Source organism: Rhinoraja longicauda, chromosome 6 (assembly GCF_053455715.1).
Source record: "Rhinoraja longicauda isolate Sanriku21f chromosome 6, sRhiLon1.1, whole genome shotgun sequence".
Taxonomy (NCBI): Eukaryota; Metazoa; Chordata; class Chondrichthyes; order Rajiformes; family Arhynchobatidae; genus Rhinoraja; species Rhinoraja longicauda.
In genome coordinates this window covers 42,215,017-42,241,507 of record NC_135958.1, presented here as the reverse complement: position 1 = coordinate 42,241,507, position 26,491 = coordinate 42,215,017, and the positions used below count along the sequence as shown (strand labels likewise).

Here is a 26,491-nt window from a genome sequence, read left to right as displayed (position 1 = left end):
GATAGACACAAAATGCTGGAGTAACTCAGCGGCACAAGCAGCATCTCTGGATAGAAGGAATGGGTGACGTTTCGGGACGAGACCCATCTTCAGACTCATCGACTTCATTCTAGTAAACCTCCTCTTCATCCTTTCCAAAAACGCATCCTGTATTCGGTGAACGGAAGTTCTATAAAGCTGCAAATGGACACAAAAAGCTGGAGTAACTCAGCGGGTCAGACAGCATTCCAGACATGCCATCCGAGATGTCCTCATTCTTTAGGGAACGGGGGTTCCCCTCACATCATAGACGAGGCCCTGACTCATGTCTCCTCAGTATCCCGCAGCTACGCCCTTGCTCCCCCTCCCCCTAGTCGCAACAGAGACAGAGTCCCCCTAGTCCTCACCTTCCACCCCATCAGCCATCGCATACAACACATCATCCTCCGAACTTTCTGCCACCTCCAACGGGATCCCACCACTACCCACATTTTCCCATCTCCACCCCTTTCCGGCTTCCGCAGAGACTGTTCCCTCTGCAACCCCCTGGTTAACTCATCCCTTCCCACCCAAACCACCCCCTCCCCAGGTACCTTCCCCTGCAACCACAGAAGATGCAACACCTGTCCCTACACCTCCTCCCTCAACTCTGTCCAGGGACCCTGACAGTCCTTTCAGGTTAGGCAGAGGTTCACTTGCACCTCCTCCAACCTCATCTACTGTGTCCGTTGTTCAAGATGTGGACTCGTACACATCGGCGTGACAAATGTGGATAAATGTGAGGTTATCCACTTTGGTGGCAAGAACAGGAAAGCAGACTATTACCTGAATGGTGGCTGATTAGGAGAAGGGGAGATGCAACGAGACCTGGGTGTCGTGGTACACCAGTCATTGAAAGTAGGCATGCAGGTGCAGCAGGCAGTGAAGAAAGCGAATGGTATGTTGGCATTCATAGCGAGGGGATTTGAGTATAGGAGCAGGGAGGTTCTGCTGCAGTTGTACAGGGCATTGGTGAGACTACACCTGGAGTATTGCGTACAGTTTTGGTCTCCTAATCTGAGGAAAGACATTCTTGCCATAGAGGGAGTACAGAGAAGGTTCACCAGATTGATTCCTGGGATGGCAGGACTTTCATATGAAGAAAGACTGGATAGACTCGGCTTGTACTCGCTGGAATTTAGTAGATTGAGGGGGGGATCTTATAGACACTTACAAAATTCTTAAGGGGTTGGACAGGCTAGATGCAGGAAGATTGTTCCCGATGTTGGGGAAGTCCAGAACAAGGGGTCACAGTTTAAGGATAAGGGGGGAAGTCTTTTAGGACCGAGATGAGAACATTTTTTTCACACAGAGAGTGGTGAATCTGTGGAATTCTCTGCCACAGAAGGTAGTTGAGGCCAGTTCATTGGCTATATTTAAGAGGGAGTTAGATGTGGCCCTTGTGGCTAAAGGGATCAGGGGGTATGGAGAGAAGGCAGGTACGGGATACTGAGTTGGATGATCAGCCGATCATATTGAATGGCGGTGCAGGCTCGAAGGGCCGAATGGCCTACTCCTGCACCTATTTTCTATGTTTCTATGTTTTTAAAACGCAGACTGGGCGATCGTTTTGCAGAACACCTTCACTCAGCCCGCCTGAACCTACGTGATCTCCCGGTTGCTGGATACTTTAATTCTCCTTCCCATTCCCACACTGACCTTTCTGTCCTCGGTCTCCTCCATTGTCATAGTGAGGCTAAACGCAAATTGGAGGAACAGCATCTCATATTTCGCTTTGGCAGCTTACAGCCCAGTGGGATGAATATTGATTTCTCTCACTTCATGTAGCCCCGGCATTCCCTCTCTCTCTATCCCTCCCCCACCCAAGTCACACTAGCCTCTCGTTTTCACCCTGCTAACAGCTTACAATGGCCTGTTTCCTTTATCGTCATTACTTTTTTGCATATCTTTCATTCATTGATCTTTATCTCTCTACATCACTGTCTATGTCTCTCGTTTCCCTTATCCTTAACCAGTCTGAAGAAGGGCCTCGACCCGAAACGTCACCCATTTCTTCTCTCCAGAGATGCTGCCTGTCTCACTGAGTTACTCCAGTTTTCTATGTCTATCTTCAGTTTAAACCACTATATAAAGCAGTTCCTTTCTGCCTATAAAACTGCATCACGACTTCCTGGCTCATACACTCAATGCCCCTGGTAACAAAGACAAGCATACCAATTATCTACTCCTGTTGCCACTTTCAGGAAGCAATGGACTTGGATGCCAAGATCCATGAGTTAGCAAAGAATAAGGGGTAGGCCATTTAGAACCGTGATGAGGAAGAACCTTTTCACTCAGAGAGTTGTAAATCTGTGGAATTCTCTGCCTCAGAAGGCAGTGGAGGCCAATTCTCTGGATGCTTTCAAGATAGAGTTAGATAGAGAATGATAGCGGAGTCAGGGGGTAGGGGGAGAAGGCAGGAACGGGGTACCGATTGTGCATGATCAGCCATGATCACGGTGAATGGCGGTGCTGGCTCGAAGGGCCGAATGGCCTACTCCTGCACCTATTGTCAAATGTGATGGAAAATAACCACACAATTAAGTTTTACATTTGTTTCCAGAATTATGAATAAAACTATCCATGGTAATGGCAAGTATTGAAATATTTTAGCTGATTGGAATACCCTCAGGATTTATCAAGGGAAATGCACACCTAATTTTTTGAGGAAATAAAGCATTTTGGACTGTGGAATATCCATAGAAGGCATGTTACGTTGACATCTTAACAACATTTGATAAACGTTTCTCATAATAAATATTTGCTCCTGGTTAAGAGCTGAGAAACACTTTGGCTCTTGGAAAGCTGTCTAAACATCCAGTGGCAGGCAGACAAAGGAATGTCCGTAGTTAAGGATTTGCTTAGGGTGGCCAACTTTCTCACTCCCAAATGACCATTGTGACCTCACCCCGCCCGGCCCGGGCGGCCGCCATTGGTGGAGTGGGAGCACATGGCCGCTGGCTGGGTGAGGTCAGGTGAGGAAGTTGGCAACCCTACTAATACTGGACAAGGGCGGTCCCGTACGGGACAAACCAATTTATTTAGATTTAGATTTAGAAATACAGTGCGGAAACAGGCCCTTCGGCCCACCGAGTCCGCACCGTCCAGCGATCCCCGCACATTAACACTATTCTACACACACTAGGGACAATTAGTTGTGGTGTAAAGGGACTGGCCATCTGTGGTGTAGACGAGACAATGAACGAGGAATTGAAGGTTGAAGGGTGGGTGAGGTGTCTCAGATGTGGGTCAGAAGGACTGGAGAAGGGAGGGAGGGGGGCCATAAGATGGAATCAAGGTATTTGGAGATGGAGTTCTGTGGGGCAGGAGCTGGCAGGAACAATGGATGTGGCAGCACAGTCCTGTTGGTGGACTTTGTGACGGTGATAGAAATGGACAGGGGCGGGGAGGGAGCTGGACGCTGCAGAGGGGAGATCTCCAGATGTAATCAGATTGATAATGGTCTGGCAAATGGTGGCTTGTGGGGTCTGAGGGGTCATGTCAATGGGTAAGTATGAGGAGGTGTCCAGAGAACTGCCGTCTGGTTTCGGCACGGTAGCAGCCAGCCTGCCAGACTACAAGGCAACTTCCCTTGTTGGCAGGTATTAGTTTAGAGATACAACGCGGAAACAGGACCTTCGGCCCATCGGGTCCATGCCGACACGCGATCCCCGCACATTAACACTATCCCACACCCACTAGGGACAATTAAAAAAAACATTTATACCAAGCCAATTAACCTACAAACCTGTACATCTTTAGAGTGTGAGAGGAAACTGAAGATCTCGGCGAAAACGCACACAGGTCACGGGGAGAACGTACAAACTCCGCACAGACAGCACCCGTAGTCAGGATCGAACCCGGGTCTCCGGCACTGCATTCGCTGTAAGGCAGCAACTCTACCGCTGCACCACTGTGATCGTTATCGTTTGATAACGATAGATGGATTGTTGCTGAGTGAGGGGAGGGCAGTGCGTTCAGAGCGGGTGAGATTGGAGTGGATAAGGGAAGTGGAGAAGTCATGTAGGTTGACGTCACGCCAGCAATATAAAGGGTAGATGACCAGCAGGGGGAGTCCACGCGGTAGAGAAGTGTTGTGTACGAGAGAAGGGGGGATCACTGGAGGCAAGGACACCTTGACAGAGAAAAAGGTCCAGAGGCAGAATCGACACAAGATGAACTCAACGTCATTGCAGGCTTGGAACTTGACGATTTGTGGGCGATCCTGACTACGGGTGCTGTCTGTATGGAGTGTGTACGTTCTCCCCGTGACCTGCATGGGTTTTTCTCCGAGATCTTCGGTTTCTTCCCACACTCCAAAGAAGTACGGGTTTGTAAGTTTTGTAAGGCTTGGTGTGAATGTAAAATTGTCCCTCGTGTGTGTAGGATAGTGTTAGTGTGTGGGGAGCGCTGGTCGGCACGGACCCAGTGGGCCGAAGGGCCTGTTTCTGTGCTGTATCTCTAAACTAAAGTTGTAGAATATGTAGGAAGGAACTGCAGATGTTGGTTTAAACTGAAGATAGACACAAAATGCTGGAGTAACTCAGTGGGATAGGCAGCATCTCTGGAGAGAAGGAATGGGTGACGTTTCGGGTCGAGACCCTTCTTCAGACTGACCCAAAATGTAACCCATTCCTTCTCCCCAGAGTTGCTGCCTGTCCTGCTGAGTTAGCCCAGCATTTTGTGTCTAATGTTGTAATATGTCAGGACACGATTGCCTCAACTAAAGATTTTAGTTTATTATTATTATTGTCACATGTACCGAGGTGCAGTGAAAAGTTATTTTACTCTGCCTTTTTGTTTCTAATTGGACTGTGAAGAAAAGCTCAGATGCAGATGAGCACAGGTCCATTTTAGCCGCATAATATGTGCGGGATGACGATCAAAGGCAGCCTATGGCTTCTTCCAAATGACACAAAAATGATTTTTAAAACAAGTCCGTACTCACTTATAAGGCTCAATCATTTCTTCTGTGACAAAATTCAGGTAATTCCTGCAATTGATAGAAAAGTAGCATTAAAATCCATCAAATAAAATGTTGCAAAATTAGGACCAAAACTGTGAGCGCAATGGGGTATAAATTTGTCCTTCCAAGGTTCATTAACACCTCCCACTGTGACATCTATCCGGACAACAAAGTTGTAACACCTTCACTACAAAACTAAAATGAGTCTCGAGAGTGAATTGTACTTAATGGATGGAATTTTAATCTAACGCAAGGAAACAGAGGGTGATGGTGGCAGGTTGTTTTTTCGGACTGGGGACCAGTGACTAGTGGCGAGCCTCAGGGATCAGTGCTGGGCCCAGTGCTGTTTGTGGTTTATATCAACGATTTGGAATGTGCAAGGCATGATTCATACATTTGCAGATGACACAAAAGTGGGTGGTAATCACAGTGAGGATGGTTATCAAAAATTACAGCAGGATCTTGATCAGTTGGGCAGGTGGGCTGAGGAATGTTCAAGGGAGTTTAATGCAGATCGTGGCAAGGTGTTGTACTTCGGGTGGTCAAATCAGGGCAGGACCCCGCAAGGTGGAAGATTTCAGCAACTCTGGGGTGGAAGGGGGGGATGGACAATGCGATGGCCAACAGGAAGAAGAGGAGAGGGAGCCCCCACAGTGTTGGTGCCGCCAGCCTGAAGAATGCACTGTCAGCCAGGGCCGCAACAACAGCTGGGTCCACCAGAGGGTACCACAGCTGGTGAGGAAGGGCTTGTCGGTCGGTGCACCCTGTGCAAGATGTCGGCACCTCAGCTACACGTGGCTCTCCCGCCTCCCTCGTTCTCGCTCGCTTCCCAGTGTCGCACTTACAGTGGCCGACACTGGAGGAGCAGCAAGCCTGGGCGATGATGTCTTTGTATCTATGAAGTGGACGGGAAGCCCCTGCCACTTTCTCAGTGTTATCTTCTCAATAACATGGTGTGTTATTGCAATAACAATGGGCGGCGAAGCGGTAGAAACCCAGCCGACCGGCACGGCCTGGAACGTGGCAACGACACCAGCCTGACCGCGAGAGAAGACGGCAGGGGAAGAGAAAAGACATTGTGGCCTTCCATCACAGTGAGGAGGGGACTGGAGGAGACTCACTGTGATGGGTGTTTCTTTTTTTGTGCGTTGGGTGGGGTTGTGTAATTTGCTTGTTTTATTACTTTTATTATTGGACTGTGGGTGACTAAATTTCGTCAAAAAAACTTGTTTTTTGGATGACAAATAAAGATATCTTGAATCTTACAGCGAATGCAGCGCCGGAGACCCGGGTTCCATCCCGACTACGGGTGCTGTCTGTTTGTACGTTCTCCCCGTGACCTGCGTGGGTTTTCTCCGAGATTTTCGGTTTCCTCCCACACTCCAAGGACGTACAGGTTTGTAGGTTAATTGTCTTGGTACAATTGTATAAATGTAAAATTGTCCCTAGTGGGTGTAGGATAGTGTTAATGTGCGGGGATCGCTGGTCGGCGCGGACCCGGTGGGCCGAAGGGCCTGTTTCCGTGCTGTATCTCTAAACTAAACTAAACACAAGTCATTGTTTGGCTCACCAGCCACCAAATGCGAAGAGGCCACTATACACGGCCAGCACAGCTTTCCCCACATCTGTTGTTGTTCCTTCAAAGGCTCGTTTCGGGTCTAAATAAGGAGTATCACCTGTGCAGAAGAAAAAAAAACAAATTATTTTCGAACCACAGTTAAAAATAAATGAAACTATTTAAGAAACAACGGTCACATATTTTCCACACAAATTCTTCTTTTTTTTCCATGAGGAATCTGCCTAAAATAAATCATTCCAACTGCTAAATTAGCTGTGAGTGCTGAATGATCATATTAACAATATTGTGGCAATACACTGCCTCAGAAAATATGCAAAAAAGGACGGGAACAATATTTATTCAGAAAAGATCATTGCTGCAATGTTGCAACTGTTATTTGCTGATTGGTGTCGTGTCCACTTGACTGTGTCAATAGACAATAGGTGCAGGAGTAGGCCATTCAGCCCTTCGAGCCAGCACCGCCATTCAATGCGATCATGGCTGATCACTCTCAATCAGTACCCCGTTCCTGCCTTCTCCCCATACCCCCTCACTCTGCTATCCTTAAGAGCTCTATCCAGCTCTCTCTTGAAAGCATCCAACGAACTTGGGCGGCACGGTAGCGCAGCGGTAGAGTTGCTGCTTTACAGCGAATGCAGCGCCGGAGACTCAGGTTCGATCCTGACTACGGGTGCTGCACTGTAAGGAGTTTGTACGTTCTCCCCGTGACCTGCGTGGGTTTTCTCCGAGATCTTCGGTTTCCTCCCACACGCCAAAGACGTACAGGTATGTAGGTTAATTGACTGGGTAAATGTAAAAAATTGTCCCTAGTGGGTGTAGGATAGTGTTAATGTACGGGGATCGCTGGGCGGCGCGGACTTGGTGGGCCGAAAAGGCGTGTTTCCGCGCTGTATATATATGATATGATATGATATGAACTGGCCTCCACTGCCTTCTGAGGCAGAGAATTCCACACCTTCACCACTCTCTGACTGCAAAAGTTCTTCCTCATCTCCGTTCTAAATGGCCTACCCCTTATTCTTAAACTGTGGCCCCTTGTTCTGGACTCCCCCAACATTGGGAACATGTTTCCTGCCTCTAATGTGTCCAATCCCCTAATTATCTTATATGTTTCAATAAGATCCCCCCTCATCCTTCTAAATTCCAGTGTATACAAGCCTAATTGCTCCAGCCTTTCAACATACGACAGTCCCGCCATTCCGGGAATCAACCTAGTGAACCTACGCTGCACGTCCTTGCAGTGGCATTCCACAATGGGCCTCCTCTTGTCACCTGTTACTGACAGCATGCATTCCAGTGCAGCATGGCAAACATTGCACACCAACACAGGCACCTTGTTATCTTCAGAATTGGATGGAATCACATTCACAATCAATGAGAGTTGCAATGAGAAGTTGGGCACAGGTTACTGATTGTGGAAGATCAGCCATGATCACAATGAATGGTGGTGCTGGCTCGAAGGGCCAAATGGCCTCCTCCTGCACATATTTTCTATGTTTCTATGTAATCACAATCAAACTTTATTAGCCAAGTATGTTTTGCAACATACGAGGAACTTCATTTGCCGTACAGTCATCCCAATAAAAAGCAACAGGACACACTAAATACATTTTAACATGAACATCCACCACAGTGACTCCTCCACATTCCTCACTGTGATGGAAGGCAAAATAAAGTTCAGTCTCTTCCCTTCTTTGTCCTCCAGCGGTCGAGGGCCTCTAACCTTCGGTTGACTGGACGATCTTGACTCCCGTAGCCGGCGGTGGGCCTTCCTCATCGGGGCGATCAAGCTCCTGCATCCGGGGGGGAATCTCAGCTCCCCCTCGCCGGGCGATCTACCCCGGGTCGGGGCTTGTCGAACGTCGTGCGGCCTTTGGAGCTTCCCGACATCGGTCTCAACCCGAGACAGCGAGCTGCGCGATGTTAAAGTCCGCAGGCCGCGGTTGGAGCGTCGATCCAGGGCAAGGGAACGTACGCTCTGATGGTACGTCCACGGCCCCGCGGTGGAGCTCAAAGTCAGTCCCGAGCCAGGCCTCCAGCTCCACGATGTTAGGCCGCAGAGCGACCGGAGATACGATCCGGAAAACAATCACATCTCCGGCAAGGTAAGAGATTGAAAACAAGTTTCCCCCGACGACCCCCTCTCCACCCTCCACTTTCTAATGTACTCATGACTCAGTGTGTCAAGAAAGAGGTGATGCTCTTCTCAACCTGACACTGAAAGTTGTCTATGCAGTGTATAGGAAACGGATGTCATATATTCCTGAAATTAATGTATTGTGATATAACTATTTTGTGGATTTCAATTTCTCTCATTTCATTTTGTAATCAAACAACATGGATCAGCATAAGTAAAAGATAAGTGCGTTTAATCTTTTAAGCTCAAGAAAGGGTGGCTTAGTGGTAAAGCGGCTGTCTTACAGCGCCAGGGACTGGAGTTCCATCCCAACTACGGGTGCTGTCTGTACGGAGTTTGTACGTTCTCCCCGTAACCTGCGTGGGTTTCCTCCGAGATCTTCGGTTTCCTCCCACACTCCAAAAACATACAGGTTTATAGGTGAATTGACTTGGTATCAATGTAAAAATTGTCCCTGGTGTGTGTGGGGTAGTGTTAATGTGCAGGGATCGCTGGTGTGTGTGGACTCGGTGGGCCGAAGCACCTGTTTCCACGCTGAATCTCTAAACTAAACTAAAGGTATTATTTTGAAGGACAAAAAGAAAATGTTTTTTTATTATGCTTCAGGTTTTAGTTTAACATCTGCTAACTTCCACAAACAGCATATGAATTAATGTTGTAGGAAGGAACTGCAGATGTTGGTTTACACCGAAGATAGACACAAAAAGCAGGAGTAACTCAGCGGGACAGGCAGCATCTCTGGAGAGAAGGAATGGGTGACGTTTTGGGTCGAGACCCTTCTTCAGCCACGGATCCCGTGATACGACAGTACAATGCTATTAAATCTGATGCCTCTTCCCTCCTGCTGACTGAGCTGTGCAGTCTCCTTCGTGATGGTGTGGATTATCATACAACTGACACTGCAACTGTTAAACTATTAAGCTGCAGCCACCAAAACCAATCTGCAGGCTCACCCAAAGGTCTGTGTTGTTGACCCATTAAATAGGATTTAACATTTTCACTTTCTTGGCTCCATTAAATGCAGAGTGCACATACATGGAGAATTAATTCTGTAATGTTTTAAACAAGTGACAGGTGTTTGAGCTACTATGTCTGCAATCCCACAGATCAGCTCCAGGCCTTAATCCCAAACACCATTACTGATTTCATCACTGGCTGCCTTCCACAGCCTCCAACCTTATCGTTTCCCAGCCCCGCACAACCCGTTTTCACCTTCTCCCCAAAATCCACAAACACAACTGTCATGGCAGACCCATTGTTTGTTGCCAGCTCCTGTCCCACCGAAATGATTTCCACATACCTCGACTCCATCCTATCCCCCCAGGTCCAATCTCTCCCGACCGATGTCCGAGATACCTCACATGCCCTTCGTCTCTTTAATGACTTCCACTTGCCGAGCCCCTACTCCCTCATCTTTACGATGGGTGTTCAGTCACTCTACACCTCCACCCCCCACCAGGAAGGCACGGTGGCGCAGCGGTAGAGTTGGTGCCTTACAGCGAATGCAGCACCGGAGACTCAGGTTCGGTCCTGACTACTGGCGCCATCTCTACGGAGTTTGGATGTTCTCCCCGTGACCTGCATGGGTTTTCTCCGAGATCTTCGGTTTCCTCCCACACTCCAAAGACGTACAGGTATGTAGGTTAATTGACTAGGTAAATGTCAAAATTGTCCCTAGTGTGTGTAGGATACTGTTAGGGATCGCTGGGCGGCGCGGACTCGGTGGGCTGAAGGGCCTGTTTCCGCACTGTATCTCTAAAAAAAACAATTCTGTCCTCGGTCTCCTCCATTGTCAGAGTGAGGCTAAACGCAAATTGGAGGAACAGCATCTCATATTTCACTTGGGCAGATTACAGCCCAGTGGGATGAATATTGATTTCTCTCACTTCAGGTAGCCCCGGCATTCCCTCTCTCTCTATCCCTCCCCCACCCAAGTCACACTAGCCTCTCGTTTTCACCCTGCTAACAGCTTACAATGGCCTGTTTCCTTTATCGTCGTTACTTTTTTGCATATCATTGATTCATTGTTCTTTATCTCTCCACATCACCGTCTATATCTCTCATTTCCCTTATCTCTAACCAGTCTGAAGAAGGGTCTCAACCTAAAACGTCACCCATTCCTTCTCTCCAGAGATGCTGCCTGTCCCGCTCAGTTACTCCAGTTTCTTGTGTCTATCTGCAATCTGACATCTTTGAGTGTTGGACGTGAAACTACAACATCATTTTAGAGTGATACAGTATGGAGACAAGCCCTTCGGCCCAACGTGCCCACACCGGCCAACATGTCCCGGCTACACTAGTCCCACCTGCCTGTGATTGGTCCATATCCCTCCAAACCTGTCCCATCCATGTACCTGTCCAACTGCTTCTTAAACGTTGGGATAGTCCCAGCCTCAACTACCTCCTCTGGCAGCTTGTTCCATACACCCACCACCCTCTGTGTGAAAAAGTTACCCCTCAGATTCCCATTCAATCTTTTACCCTTCACTTTAACCCTATGTCCTCTAGTCCTCGATTCACCTACTCTGGGCAAGAGACTCTGTGCATCTACCCGATCTATTCCTCTCATGATTTTGTACACACCTATAAGATCACCCCTCATCCTCCTGCGCTCCAAGGAATAGAGTCCCAGCCTACTCAACCTCTCCCTATAGCTCACACCCTCTAGTCCTGGCAACATCCTCGCAAATCTTTTCTCGCACTTTATTTCTGCTCATCTGGTGCTTCAGCTGCCACCACAAAAACAGGAAAAAATTGACCCCACACTGCCACGGAGTGCACCATCTACCATGCCGAGAAGGCTCAGTATTTCTACCAAGCAATACATTGCCAAATTCCAAGTATCCCAATCTCGTGCAGCCTCTTTAATGCCACCATCAGTTCCCACCTCCTTCTGACCCTGAACCACACAAATTAATCTTGTTGTTAAGGATTTTGTATTTTAAAATGGGATGATAAGAATTCAATGTATAACAAAAAAGAATCGACATTGTCCGGTTCACCATTAGAAATGGCTCAGGCTACAAACAAGATCATTCACTTGATATTTTGTAACCTGGACATCTGGTACACTGATTAGCTGACGGGGAGATTTCAGGACATTCAACAAACAATAAAACTACTGTTTAGCACAAACTAATCAATTTAAAATAGCATTTAACAAATGGAAAAGTTTCAATTTACTGGACTCTACGTTTACTGATAGAAGTAACAAGAAGGTTTTGATATAAACCCTTTGATAAAGCTCTGGGCCAGATCATGCTGGCCTTGGCCTGTTGCCTGGGTTCACCACCGACTGTGATCGCCCGCCTACACTTACACTCACCGTCTGCACAATGCCTGATCAGAAGGTGATAAATAGGCGGTCACGGTGGTGCAGCGGTAGAGTTGCTGCCTTACAGCGAATGCAGCGCCGGAGACCCGGGTTCCATCCTGACTACGGGTGCTGTCTGTACGGAGTTTGTACATTCTCCCCGTGACCTGCGTGGGTTTTCTCCGAGATCTTCGGTTTCCTCCCACACTCCAAAGACGTACAGGTTTGTAGGTTAACTGGCTTGGTAAATGTAAAAATTGTCCCTAGTGTGTGTAGGATTGTGTTAATGTGCGGGGATCGCTGGTTGTGTGGACCCAGTGGGCCGAAGGGCCTGTTTCCGTGCTGTATCTCTAAACTAAACTAAATGATAGGAGCAGAATCAGGCCATTTGGCCCAACAAGTCTACTCCGCCATTTAATTATGGATGATCTATCTCTCCCTCCTAACCGCATTCTCCTGCCTTCTCCTCATAACCCTTGACACCTGTACTAATCAAGAATCCCTGCCTGAAAAATATCTATTGACTTGGCCTCCACAGTCTTCTGCGGCAAAGAATTCCACAGAAGAAATTCCTCCTCATCTCCTTCCTAAAGGAACGCCCTTTAAATCTGAGGCTGTGACCTCTGGTCCTAGCCTCTCCCACTAGTGGAAATATCCTCTCCTCATCCACTCTATCCAAGATAAGCTTACACGCCCTACGCAAGAGGTATCTGGTGTTTGGGTCTCAGACCATCTATTCTGATGTGCCATCTGAAGGCCTTTAATCCATTTATAATCATCTGACAAAGACATGTAAAAAAAATGTAGATTTATAAAGTGAAAATTACTTTAACAATGTAAAGAATATGTATTGAATTAATATTGTATTGAATTAATAATACCTCAACAAATAACATTTAAAATAAAATAACTCCACCTACCTACATTTTTTCCAGCCTGTCCTTAACTGGTTTGAACAGGATGCACTATGAGCATCGCCCGAAGGTGTTACAATTGGTGGGATAACCAAGTTCTCAGACAGCTGGCATCAGTGGTGGAACAGAGGCGAACCACCACAAATGTTTCCCCCCAAAAAATCGTCAGGAATTGTCCACCACACCATTTGTTCCAGCAGGCCAACCTCCAGAGCACCAGGTAACATCAAAGGATGCAAGCATTCTGCAGCCTGCTCGGGATTGGAAAATGGACGTGGACTTGGGAAGGAAGCTTGTGTTTGCCCCAGACGTTGTGGCTACAACACTCCGGCCAGCATGGTCCTGTGGTCCACAACAACCATGCATTGTGGAACTGGCAGCACCATGGGAAGATGGTGTTGAAGAAGCTGATGAGAGGATAAAGACCAAGTACTCCTAACTGGCAACTGAAACTGCCCAGAATGGCTGGAAGACCAAGACTTTCCCTGTAGAAGTGGGATGCTACTGTAGAAGTGGGGTTCGTTGCTACATCCACCACCAGTCTAGTGAAGCAAATGGGGATGAGGGGTCACTCCCTCCAACAAGCAACAGGTCCTTGTCAAATGCAGCAGGAAAAAAAGCAGCATTTGGCTTTGGATTAAGTAAAATCCCAATCCCAGTCCAAACCCACTGCCAACATCAGGAGTGCCGATTTAGACAATAGACAATATGTGCAGGAGTAGGCCATTCGGCCCTTCGAGCCAGTGGGATTGAAACATCAAGTCCTATTAGCTCTACGTGAAGGTAACTTGTTCTTTAATTTAATTAACATTATTTTAATGTTCTTGTCAAATACACATTTTAAGCTATTTTATTATTTTTGAATAGGACTCACTTTTCAAAATATGTGTTTTTTAAAAACTATTTTTAAATGTTTCCATTGGAAAAGCCTTTGAAAGCACGAGATTCAAGCTTGATTCAGCTACAGTGCTGGAAAAGGTTAGTGAGCCTGGGCATCATGTAGATACCCTACATGTAGATACAGGGAATGTGAGATGTGGGGCAGATGATCCTGCTCATTCACTCTCTTCAACACAAGCACATCTTGAAATAGGTATGTACCATCTATAAATATGCTACATTAATTACCTCACCAAGGCTACTTCAACAGCACCACTCAGGCAAGTGGACAATGTTCAGAGTTTGGACACAAAATGGTGGAGTAACTCAGCGGGATGGGCAGCACATCTCGGGAGAGAAGGAATGGGTGACGTTTCGGGCCGAGACCCTTCTTCAGACCTGAAACGTCACCCATTCCTTCTCTCCAGAGATGCAGCCTGTCCCGCTGAGTTACTCCAGTATTTTGCGTCTATCTTGCGTGTAAACCAGCATCCGCAGATCCTTCCTATATGTGGTTGAGAGTTTGTTAGAGGTGCACGCATCCACTCGCCTTGTGTCATGGAAGTAGTGGATTTCTTTTAAGATCTTTTGGTTCCGTACTGCGAAACCTCGGCCTCCAACCTATCTATGCAACAATGGTAACTAACAGTCAGGCACTGGTCAGTTTTAGACAGAGGGTGATCCAGCAGATGTAGACGACCGGAGAATCAACTCTCGTAATGCAGATGGATTGCAATGGGAAATGGTTACACTTCCTCTTGAAGAGTGCCAATGCTTACCTTTAATGTTCTGCACATCCACTTTGTCACTGGTCAGCTGCTGTGAGCATTTAGTCCAGGCTTTACCGTACACAAGTACACAGTGTGTAGGGAGCAACTGTAGATGCTGGTTTACACCGACGATAGACACAAAATGCTGGAGTAACTCAGCGGGACAGGCAGCATCTCTGGGGAGAAGGAATGGGTGACGTTTCTGGTCAAGACCCTTCTTCGCACAGTGTCCTGGTTTCTGGGCTGTGATCCTCAACTGAAACGCGAGGCAATTAACCCTCGTCACAGGGTGATGATAGACACCCTGTCATTGTGTCTCACCTTCCCCTCACTCTCAGCTGACTTCATCCTCCTCCATGTTTGCCACCATGGACAAAGACAAAGTCAGCAGAATGAGCTGATTATGCCCAATACAGAACGTGATGGTGAATCAAGAAACCCTTGCTGGGTGTACTGTGCTTAAGTCAGTCCTGGCTTGTCAACTTGGATTTTGGCCACTGTTCACAGCCTCCACAATGCCCTTGTTTTCTCATGGGTCTCGTTATAACGGTGCCCAGCAGTGCTGGCTGCAGCCAAGACTGTTCTGAAGATGAGGAATTCAAAGGATAGCCTTTGTTCTCCCAAAACCCAGGCATTGCTCTAAAGCAGTAGCAGAATTATGGCCCTCACTATCAGCTCTGCATAGAAACAAGCTAGGGAACCTCCCCAGATACAACGCAGGCAACATTCATACTCTCTGCTGGAATATGTGGACCACTTATAACCGCTAATTAATTGTACATTCAGCGGTTGAAAGCCCTTTCCATTTTTCAACAGGTCAGGTGATTGGAAGTCATTATGGCATTTTTGTGGTTGTCCATTTTTCCCTATCATCAGAACTCCCAGTTGTGTTACCATAAGCAAAGGTCGGCATAATGACCTGATTTGGCAGGAAGCAGCAGGTTGCAGTTTGGAGTTTAGTGAAACAGCCCCTTCTGCCCACCACTTCCATGACGACCATCGATCACCGGTTCGCTCTAGTTCTAGTTTAACCCACTTTTGCATTTCACGCACGCGGGGCAATTTACAGAAGCCAATTCACCTACAACTCTGCACCCCTTTGGAACGTGCGAGGAAACTGGAGCACCCGGAGAAGACCCATGCAGTCGCAGGGAGAATGTGCACAGACAGCACCCATCGTCAGGATCCAACCTGGGTCTCTGGTGCAGTGAGGTAACAGCTCTATCGCCACCCAAAATAATGATGAAGCAAGCCCTTCCCTGGAGTGTAATCTGGAGATCCACTGTAATGAGGCCAAGGCAAACTGCAACCAACACAAGTAGATCAGTCCAGGCATTCGTCATGGCTGGAGCTCTTCCTGCAGTTGTCAGCAGAAGGGCAGCACAAAGGCGTAATGGTAGAGCTACTGCCTTACAGCGCCAGAGACCCAGGTTCAATCCTGACTATGGGCGCTTGTCTATACGGAGTTTGTACGTTCTCCCCGTGACCACTTGGGTTTTCTCCAAGATCTTCGGTTTCCTCACACACTCCTAAGACGTACCGGTTTATAGACTAACTGGCTTGATATAAATGTAAAAAAATTGGCCCCAGTGTGTGTATGATAGTGTTAATGTGCGGGGACCACTGGTCGGTGCGGACCCGGTGGGCTGAAAGGGCCTGTTTCCGCGCTGTATCTCTAAACTACAATTGATGTCATGATCGGTTGTACTGCACACTTCCAATGTGCACCTTGAAACGCAGAATTCAATTTGACAGGATCAGGGCAGGCTCCAATTACGTGCTATGTTCAATCTAATCAAAAGTTTTGAGCTGCACTCAATACAACTTTCACTTCAGCAAGGCAAGTACAGCCTTGTTCGCTGTCTGCAACTCCTCCAATTTTGGTGTGGTCCCAGCACAGATCCCTGTGGAACTCAACTGGTCACAGACCTCCAGCCAGAACATCTTCCTTCCACCACAACCCATCCTTCCACCATCATCCTCCGCCTTCTATGAATAATCCAGTTGTTAATCCAGATGACCAGGTCATCGAGAATCCTGTACACCTTAATCTTCTGGATCAGCTTAACATGAGGAACTTTATCAAAAGCCTTACCGGAATCCATGTATACAACATCTACCACCCTACCTTCATCAGTCTCCTTTGTCACGTCCTCAAAAAACTCAATCGTTAGTAAAACAACCTGCCATGTACAATCTGTCCCTGCCATGCACAACCTGCCATGTACAATCTGTCCCTGCCATGCACAACATGCCATGTACAAGCTGTCCTTAATTAGCCCATTCTCTTCCAAATGGGAGCAAATCCTATCTCGAAGAATTATCTCCAATAGTTTCCCCACCACTGATGTGAGACTGCCCTACCATTCCCTAGATTCTCTTTACTTACCTTCTGGAACAAATAAATAACTTTGGCCACTCTTCAGTCCTCTAGTACCTCACCTGTGGCTAGAGAACGTAGAACAATACAGGACAGGAATGGACCCTTTGGCCCACAATGTTTGCGCTGAACATGAGGCCTAGCTGAACTGATCTCATCTCCCTCTCAACTTATAACTTATAACACTTCCACCCTGGGAGAAAGGTTCTTACTGTCTCCGCCTCTCATAATCTCATATTCTTCCAGCAAGAATCCCCTCAAACTGTGATGCTCCAGAGAAAATAATCCAAGTCTATTCAACCCCCCCCCCCCCAATGGCTGCAGAGTCAGCCAGTCAAAACGCAGCTCTATAGGACCTTGGTTGGGCCGCATTTGGCATGCAGTTTAGTTCAATTTTTTTAGTTTAGAAATGCAGTCGCCTAAAAAGGTCCATTCGGCCCACCGTGTCCGCACCGACCAGTGATCCCCGCACGCTAACACTATCCTACACCCACTAGGAACAATTTTTACATTTACCAAACCAATACATAGCTGTACGTCTGTGGAGCGTGGGAGGAAACTGAAGATCTCGGAGAAAACCCACGCAGGTCACGGGGAGAACGTACAAACTCTGTACAGACAGCACCCGTAGTCGGGATGGAACCCGGGTCTCCGGCGCTGCATTCGCTGTAAGGCAGCAACTCTACCGCTGCGCCACCGTGCAGTTCTGTCGCCCTATTATAGGAACAATGCGGAAGCTTTGGAGAGGTTGCTGAGGAGAACGCTGCCCGATTTAGAGCGTTTCAGCTACAGGGAGAGGATGAATAGACTAATTTCTAAAATTTCAAATACTGTTGCAAATTGGCACATCCTATCTCAGATCTGGGCCAAAAGCATTTCAAGCTGAATTAAAGAATCTACTAGAGATACTGAATGACGGGATCAATTCAAACCTCTTTGATAAAGTACAAACATGTAGTGTTATGCTGTTGATGCTGAAAGTTTTCACTGTACAAAGTGGGTCACTTAACACTGGGTCCTTCAGCAAGCATTTCAAGCAGTTACGTAGACATGATTGCAGTAAGCACATTTTAAAAGAACTCATTAAAGCAGAGTTTGTATTTTCTTTTGAAAGCACCAGCAATTTACAAGTTCAACATAACAAACAAAAGATTTTGCCTCCCCCACCAATAAAGTTCACGATAGAGGTTATGAGAAAGCTTTGCTGGAACAATACCTGTGCTGTAATTTAATGGAATCTGTGCTTCTCACATTTCTTTGAGATTGCAAGCACTTTCTGATTGTCTTGTTATAAAAACTAATGAAATGAACAAATGGCGGCCTGGGACTATGTGACACCACTAAAGTCATAGTTACCCAGTACAGAAACAGAGCCTTCAGCCCACCACGTCCATGCCAACTACGATGCTCGATCCCCTTTGTCCGTGTTTGGCTGACATCCCTGGAGTCATAGTCATCCAGCATGGAAACAGGCCCTTCGGCCCAACGTCCACGCCAACACTAATTCCACCTGCCTGCGTTTGGCTCATCTATATAATAAAACTCTCGTTTGTTTGTTTGTTTGTTCCTGAACTACAGTCAAAACGGGACACGGCAGCACAACAATTCTAGGCCCACCTTACTCACCGCTAATGGAAGAAGGGGGGTTGAGGGGGATGGAGTTGGGGGGGGGGAGGGAATGGGGGGGAGGGGATGGGGTGGAGGGAGGGGGTGGAGGGAGGGGGAGGGGGAGAGGAGAGGGTGCTGCACCAATGCAGGAGAGGTTTGGGCCCAATGGGTCCACTTGGTCTAGTATTCATCTACACCTTTGCTATCCAAATACCTCTCCGAATGTCATATAAATGTTGTTGTTGTATCTGCCTCAACTACTTCCACTGGCAGCTTGTTCCATATACTCCCCACCCTCTGTGCGAAAGGTTGCCGATCAGATTCCTATTAAATCTTTCCCCACTTGCCTATGCCCTCCGGTTCGTGACTCCCATATTCTGGGTAAAAGACAGTGCATTCCCCTCATGATTTGTATCCGTCTTTGAGATCACCACATCCTCCTGAGCTTCAAGGAATAAAAGACCCAACCCTAACCCTACACAACCTCCTCCCCCTGTGGCTCAGGGCCTCGAGTCCTGGGAACATCCTCATAAATCTTCCCTGCTCTCTTTCCAGCTTAACATTATTTCAAAGTAGGGGGAACAAAACTGAACACGAAAATCCAAATGTGGCTCATCAATGTCTTGTGCAACTGTAACATTTTTTGCACTTTTGCACTCAATATCCTAACTGATGATGGCCAATATGCCAAACGCATTCTTGACTACCATATCTGTCTGTGATGACACTTTTAAAGTACAATGTGTCCTATGAAGGTCCTGCCCTGGTTTGACTTTGGAAATGCAACAACTCGCATTTATCTCCATTAACCATTACTCAGTGGACTTGCCCAACTGATCAAGATCCTGTTACAATATTTGATAACCATCTTTGCTATCTAAGATACCACCCGTTTTATTGTCATTTGCAAACTTACTAATCATGCCCTCTGCATTCATATCCAAATTGTTGATATAAACGACAATTGCAATGGACCCAGCACTGACCACTAGTCACACGCCACTAGTCCGAAAACAACTTTCCCACCCTCACCCCCTGCTTCCTTCCATGACGACAATGCTTCGTCCAGCCTGCTAGCTCTCCCTGGATCTCACGCGATGTCACCTTCCAGAGCAGTCTGCCATGCAGATCCTAATCAAATGCCATGCATTTGGATGAAGTCCGTATAGACTAGGTCTATAACTTTGCCCTCATCAACCTTTTTGGTAATTCCTTCAAAAAACCATCAGATTCATAAGACATCCTTCAGATTCTGACTTTTTTACCTATTCAGATTAAAGTTAAAACGTTATAAAAACACCAGAATTTCTCACTAAATTTAACAGTTCAGCGCGAATAGTTGAAAACAACAAGATTGTCACTCTCAAGTGAAGAAATACAATAAAATTGCAGTTGAACACGTCTAGTAAACGACTGTACTATGAGCCTCGACACAATAATGAAAATAAACAGACAATCATGGACAAAACTGTAAAAAAAGTTTGGTATGGAAAAGGCAGCCAGGAAATGTAAGTAGAAGGTGCTAAGTAGTCCTTTTGTTTCAAATATTCCACTGCAGGTTTGAACTTCAAGAATTAGAATAATTATAAGATTTGCTGAGTTTGAGTGCTCAGCCAAAACGCTCCTTTCACATAAGGAGGATACCTGGTCCTGTAGCTTTGCTGAAGGTTCTGCCCCCCAGCAGTTAAAGTAGTAGTGAATATATAGACCAATGGTAAAGGCAGACTGGAAGATTTCAATATCTCAATATATAGAGATGTATAAAGTTATGAAAGGGCTGGACAAGCTAGATGTAGGAAAAACGTTCCCAATGTTGGGGGAGTCCAGAACCAGGGGCCACAGTCTAAGAATAAAGGGGGGGGCATTTAAAACTGAGGTGAGAAAAATCTTTTTCACCCAGAGAGTTGTGAATTTGTGGAATTCTCTGCCACAGAGGGCAGTGGAGGCCAATTCACTGGATGAATTTAAAAGAGAGTTAGATAGAGCTCCAGGGGCTAGTGGGATCAAGGGATATGGGGAGAAGGCAGGCACGGGTTACTGATTGTGGATGATCAGCCATGATCACAATGAATGGCTGTGCTGGCTCAAAGGGCCAAATGGCCTCCTCCTGCACCTATTTTCTATGTTTCTATGCCTGCAGATGAGATTCATCCGAGAATATTACATTTCAAATTCTACCTTACACATTATTCAGGAAAATGCACTTAGTCCGATCCAAGTGGCGCATTAAACTTTGCAATACAAACACTATATAATGTACCTGTGGTGCACAGCAATCAGCTTTGGTGCATAATATTAACTAAGCAGCAGTTATTACGCGGTTTGTGCTCATCAATCAAGAAATTATTGGCTATGAATTAATTATTGGTTCAATATGGATAGTAAATAAAATCCACCTCCTTTTCAAAAAGACCTAAAGTGAGTCGTGAATGAAGGTCATTGGCCTTGAACCTGTTAACAAACCATAATTTAAATCTAAATGGGGAACAAATTAATGCAGTTTGCTCATGCCAGATCTGCTCAAACAAACGAGAGTGCTCAGCATTGTATTTATGATTATTTCTTAATAGAATGCAAGGAACAGACTTTAATATCCACGTGCAAAGCATTTGTCAATATTGTTGCTATGCATGAAAGTTATAAAACTGTTTTAGTGAGACCTGTTATTACATTCTAATTATTATCACAATTATCAATATATATTCTTTGCATTCCCCCAACAAAGTGTTTCCTATAAATCTGGTGCATAATTATAGAGGATCAAAATAGTAGGAGATAACCCCCCCACACTTTTTTCAATGGAGGCAAATGTGTACGCATGGTTCTCACAGAACATAGACCATTACAGCACAGGAATGGCCCTTCAGCCCACAATGTTTGTGGAAGCCAAGTTAAACATATGAAATTAGCTTACCTGGGCACCATGTGTAGGAAGGAGCTTCAGGAGCTGGTTTAATCCGAAGATGGACACAAAATGCTGGAGGAACTCAGAAGTACCTCAGAAGGCAGTGGAGGCCAATTCTCTGGAAGCTTTCAAGAGAGAGCTCTTAAAGATAGCGGAGTCAGGGGGTATGGGGAGAAGGCAGGAGCGGGGTACCAATTGTGGATGATCAGCCATGATCACATTGAATGGCGGTGCTGGCTCGAAGGGCCGAATGGCCTCCTCCTGCACCTATTGTCTATTGTCTATAACTCAGCATCTCTGGAGAGAAGTTTCGGGTCGAGACCCTTCTTCAGACTGAGAGTAAGGAGGAGGCATCATGTTCGGTACAAACATTGTTCCTGTCTGTGCTGTTCTAAGCACATTTTCAGAGGTGGATTTTTTATGGAGAAAAGAGGCGTTGGCTCAATCTTTGAGCCAATATTTATCCCTGTGTCAACATTACTAAACAAAGCTCACACTTACCACTACAATGCTGCTTGGGTTTGATGTCCACACGTTGTTTGCCACGTATTCTACGTCACAACTATGATTGGACTTCCAAAATGCTTCATTGGCCAATAGTGCTTTTAAATGCTCAAATATCTGTGCTTTTTCCTTTGGATTTCCTTCATCATTGCTCACTAACAATGGTAGGAACAAAATCTTTTTTTTTAAAAGACACAAAGTGCTGGAGTAACTTGGCAGGTCAGGCAATATTAGCAGGACAGGCAGCATCATCTACCTGACCTGCTGAGTTACTCCAGCAGTTTGCGTCATTTTTTGTAAACCAGCAATTACAGGAACTTAATACTATCTTGCGAGACTCAGGAATGTGGTGGGACTTGCTGGGCAGGATGGGTAACTCATTTTTGACTTTTTGTCAACTGAATAAAAGTGTATTTGTGCGAAAGAGCTGAACCAGATGAGAAATGCAAACACTTCACGGTGCTGACCTTCAGGCAACAGCGCTTAAATGCATGGATAAAACAGGGCAAATCCGCAGATACTATTCCTCCAATTTGAAGATCTAGAAAAAATCATCCACGCATTCATTTCCTCCCGCCTAGACTACTGCAATTCCCGATACACTGGGATCAGCCAATCATCCCTGTCCCGCCTGCAATTGGTCCAAAACACCGCAGCGAGACTCCTGACGGGTACCTGTAAAAGGACCACATCACCCCGATTCTGGCCTCTCTCCACTGGCTCCCTGTATGGTACAGAATCAACTTCAAGCTCCTCCTATTCATATACAAAGCCCTAAACGGGCTTGCCCCCCCATATCAAAAATCTTCTAACCCACCACTCTATCTCCAGGTCCCTCAGGTCCCTCAGGTCGGCCGACTTGGGGCTACTGACTATCCCGCGGTCTAGGCTTAAGCTCAGGGGTGACCGCGCTTTTGCGGTTGCAGCTCCTAGACTGTGGAACAGCATCCCTCTCCCCATCAGAACTGCCCCCTCCATCGACTCCTTTAAGTCCAGGCTCAAAACCTATTTCTACTCGCTAGCGTTTGAGGCTCTCTGAAGGGGCGCTGTGAACTGTTTATGTATGTGTTGTTAGGTTTGTGTGCTATTGTATGTTCTTTTTAGTACCTACACTGATGTACAGCACTTTGGTCAACGTGGGTTGCCTTTAATTGTGCTATACAAATAAAATTGACTTGACTTGACAAATCCCTCCAAACCTGTCCTATACACATACCAGTTGAATTGTTTCTTAAACCCTGCCTCGACTACCTCCTCTGGCAGCTCGTTCCGTACACCCACCACTGTTTGTATGAAAAAGTTACCCCTCAGATTCCTGTTAAATCTTTATACTATTCTTTATTAGAACCCCACATGACTAACAGTTAAGATTCCGGGCACACACAAAAGGTTTTTCTTTGCTCATGAAACTAGATGCAGTACAGCGGGTATGGAAAGTGCTTTTATGGTGAGGGGCTTGGTACTAGATGGACTTCTCCCAATCAAGTCACTTGGTTATTTAGCCGACCTGTCAAGCATCGTAGACACCAAAGGCAGTAGCTTCCCCAGAAATATTTTCAGATGATCACAGAACAGCCAGGCTCGTCATATGATTAGTGAGATGGTAGCACTCAGTCTTTGCTTTGCCAACAGTGGTTGCAAGTATCTCCTGACCACAGATAACCCAGATGTTCAACCCACAGCTTGAATATCATGACACCCACGAACAGCCAAACAACCGTTCCTCCTTCCACCTGCGAACCAGTCAGCTGCAGCCTTAGAGTGTGCAGCTAAAGAAGAAACTACTCGACGAACCGTTGGGTCCCGTTGATACTAAAGGTTCTTTAGTAACTCATAAGCCACTCACTCCGGTTCCGGGCGGCCAGCAGCAGGAGAGCGGCCTCATGATCGTCCTGCCGGCGGCCATCTTCTTTGACCTTCTCTCTGCCGCCGTGCTGCACCGGGGCATGTCGGGGCGGGCGTGGGGCATGCCGGGATGGGCGTTGGTCCTCCCGGTGCTGCTGGGCAGGCGCGCCACCGCCGGGCCCTGCAACCCTCCCCCAACTGCACACACGTGGATACCGGGCCCGGCAACCCTCCCCCAACTGCACACACGTGGATACTGGGCCCGGCAACCCTCCCCCAACTGCACACACGTGTATACCGGGCCCGGCAACCCTCTCCCAACTGCACAGGGGTGGCTGCCGGGAGCGCATTTACTGACTGGAATTTCAACACTTGCCAGATTAATAAATATGTATACCTTTATTACTGCTCAGTGCAGTTTGTTGCTGCTGAGGAGGGGCAAAGTTACCAATTGTTGGGACAGGGATACAGTGCTAAACATATTTCTTCAATAGACACAAAATGCTGGAGTAACTCAGCGGGGCAGGCAGCATCATTGGAGAGAAGGAATAGTTGACATTTTGGGTCGAGACCCTTCTTCAGACTGAATCAGGGGAGAGGGAGACACAGAGACAAGGAAGGGTAAGGTGTGACAACAAGACATCTTGAGAAGGAAGGAACTGAAGATTCTGGTTTAAACGGAAGATTGACCCTCAAAAAGCTGGAGTAACGCAGCGGGTCAGGCAACATCTCTGGAGACAAAGAGCAGATTAAATCTGCAGGAAGGAGTATCCTTTCTCCAAAGATGCTGTCTGACCCGTTGAGTTAATTCAGCTTTTTGTGTCATATTTCTTGAGGGCCCAGTTTCATCAACCACATCCTGGAAAAGCAATCAATGCTTTGACTCACTCGAATCTCACACACGACATCCACTCTGCACATTAGTGGTAATTCCCTCCTCCTTCTGTAGGTTGATAAGCCCATTAGTCTTATTGTCCTGCCACGCACAATTCCTTACCCAAGACAGATTTCCACAATACAGATCATGTTTGCTACTGCTGAGTTTCCAGGCCACTAGTCACAGCTCAGTCGAATATATATGTGTGTAGATGAGATAACGTTTGTGAATTAATTGATCTGTAGTGGAGAAGAGGAAGTGCATACTTTCTCCTTCTCGAACATGCAAGATTTAATTTGTGTTGTTTGATAATTTATTCATTGAGTTGTGTATAGTTTTATCGTTCATTTAATTTTATTGCTATTTTGTTTTAATCTTTTTTTTGTTTTACATGTTCGAAGTAAAATATGAACAAACCAAATGTTTCAGCAAAACTATTGTCAATTTTGCTTTAAAAAGTTGCAACCAACATTAGCTACAATTTTAGTATAATCTGCAATTTCCGAGTCAACCCTTGTGCTTTCTCATTCATATCGTTGACATCTAATCTGAAACTAATACATTGTCCATTAAACAACTGAAATTTGACCTTAAATTATATCCTTCATTATCTTTTATCTCTCCGGATTTCAAATAAAAGTTATAAAGTTGTAATGCTTTTAGAACAACAGAATTTTTCACAATATTCAATAGTTCAGGGCCAATTAGGGTTGCCAACTATCTCACTCCCAAATATGGGACAAGGTGATGTCACCGCCCCGCGCCCCATGTGACCTCACCCAACCAGTGGCCACGTGCTCCCGCTCCACTAATGGCGGTCGCCCGGGACGGGAGGCGGGTTGCTATGCAACCTCCGTTAGGTAAACACACTCCGCCCCGCTCCCCGAACACATTCTGTTACCCTACACTGTCCCGGCCTACAGCGACCCGCGGGCCTAATACTGGACAAGGGCGGTCCCGTACGGGACAAACCAATGGCGGCACGGTGGCGCAGCGGTAGAGTTGCTGCCTTACAGCGAATGCAGCACCGGGGACTCAGGTTCGATCCTGACTACGGGCGCCGTCTGTACGGAGTTTGTACGTTCTCCCCGTGACCTGTGTGGGTTTTCTCCAAGATCTTCGGTTTCCTCCCACACTCCAAAGACGTACAGGTATGTAGGTTAATTGGCTGGGTAAATGTAAAAATTGTCCCTAGTGTGTGTAGGATAGTGTTAGTGTGCGGGGATCGCTGGGCGGCGCGGACTCGGTGGGCCGAAGGGCCTGTTTCCTCGCTGTATCTCTAAATCTAAATCTAAATCTAATTTAGCCCAAAATACGGGGTGTCCCGGCTAATACGGGACAGTGGACAACCCTAGGGCCAACAGTGGGATTGCTATTCTCATTATTGAACTACAAAAAGAATCTCAGCGGAAAACAAGAAATGTTTTCTCAGTTACTCAAGTGTCCAAAGCTGGAAGAGGAAAAAAGGAGGACAATTCCTTGTCTGTTCTGAGTAAGACAGGGCAGTGAAGAAGGCATTTGGCACAATTGCCTTCATTGATCAGGGCACTGAGTACAGAACTTTACAACTGTACAAGTCATTAGCGAGACCCCATTTCTACTATTGTGTGCAGCTCCTGTCATCCAGCTTTCGGAAGGATGCTATTTATTATGCTGGAGAGGGTGCAGAAAAGAGACACAAGGATTTTACTGGGACCGGAGGGCTTCAGATACAAGAACAGGCCACATGGGTTAGGATTTTTTTCCAAGGAGTGAAGGAGGTCAAGGTATGACCTTAATTGTGTGACCAGAATCAC

The 26,491-nt window shown here is 46.6% G+C and overlaps 1 protein-coding gene across 1 annotated transcript in view; it reads right to left on the bottom strand.

Moving 5' to 3' along the window:
* Positions 1-26,491, bottom strand: part of slc7a5 (solute carrier family 7 member 5) — a 74,360-nt gene that overhangs the window by 24,703 nt on the left and 23,166 nt on the right. Inside the window, exons 3-4 of the mRNA XM_078400880.1 lie at positions 6,555-6,660; positions 4,967-5,011 (exon numbers count right to left, since the gene is read on the bottom strand). Of these exons, the coding sequence (XP_078257006.1) occupies positions 4,967-5,011; positions 6,555-6,660 (151 nt within the window). The remainder of the gene's footprint in view (positions 1-4,966; positions 5,012-6,554; positions 6,661-26,491) is intronic.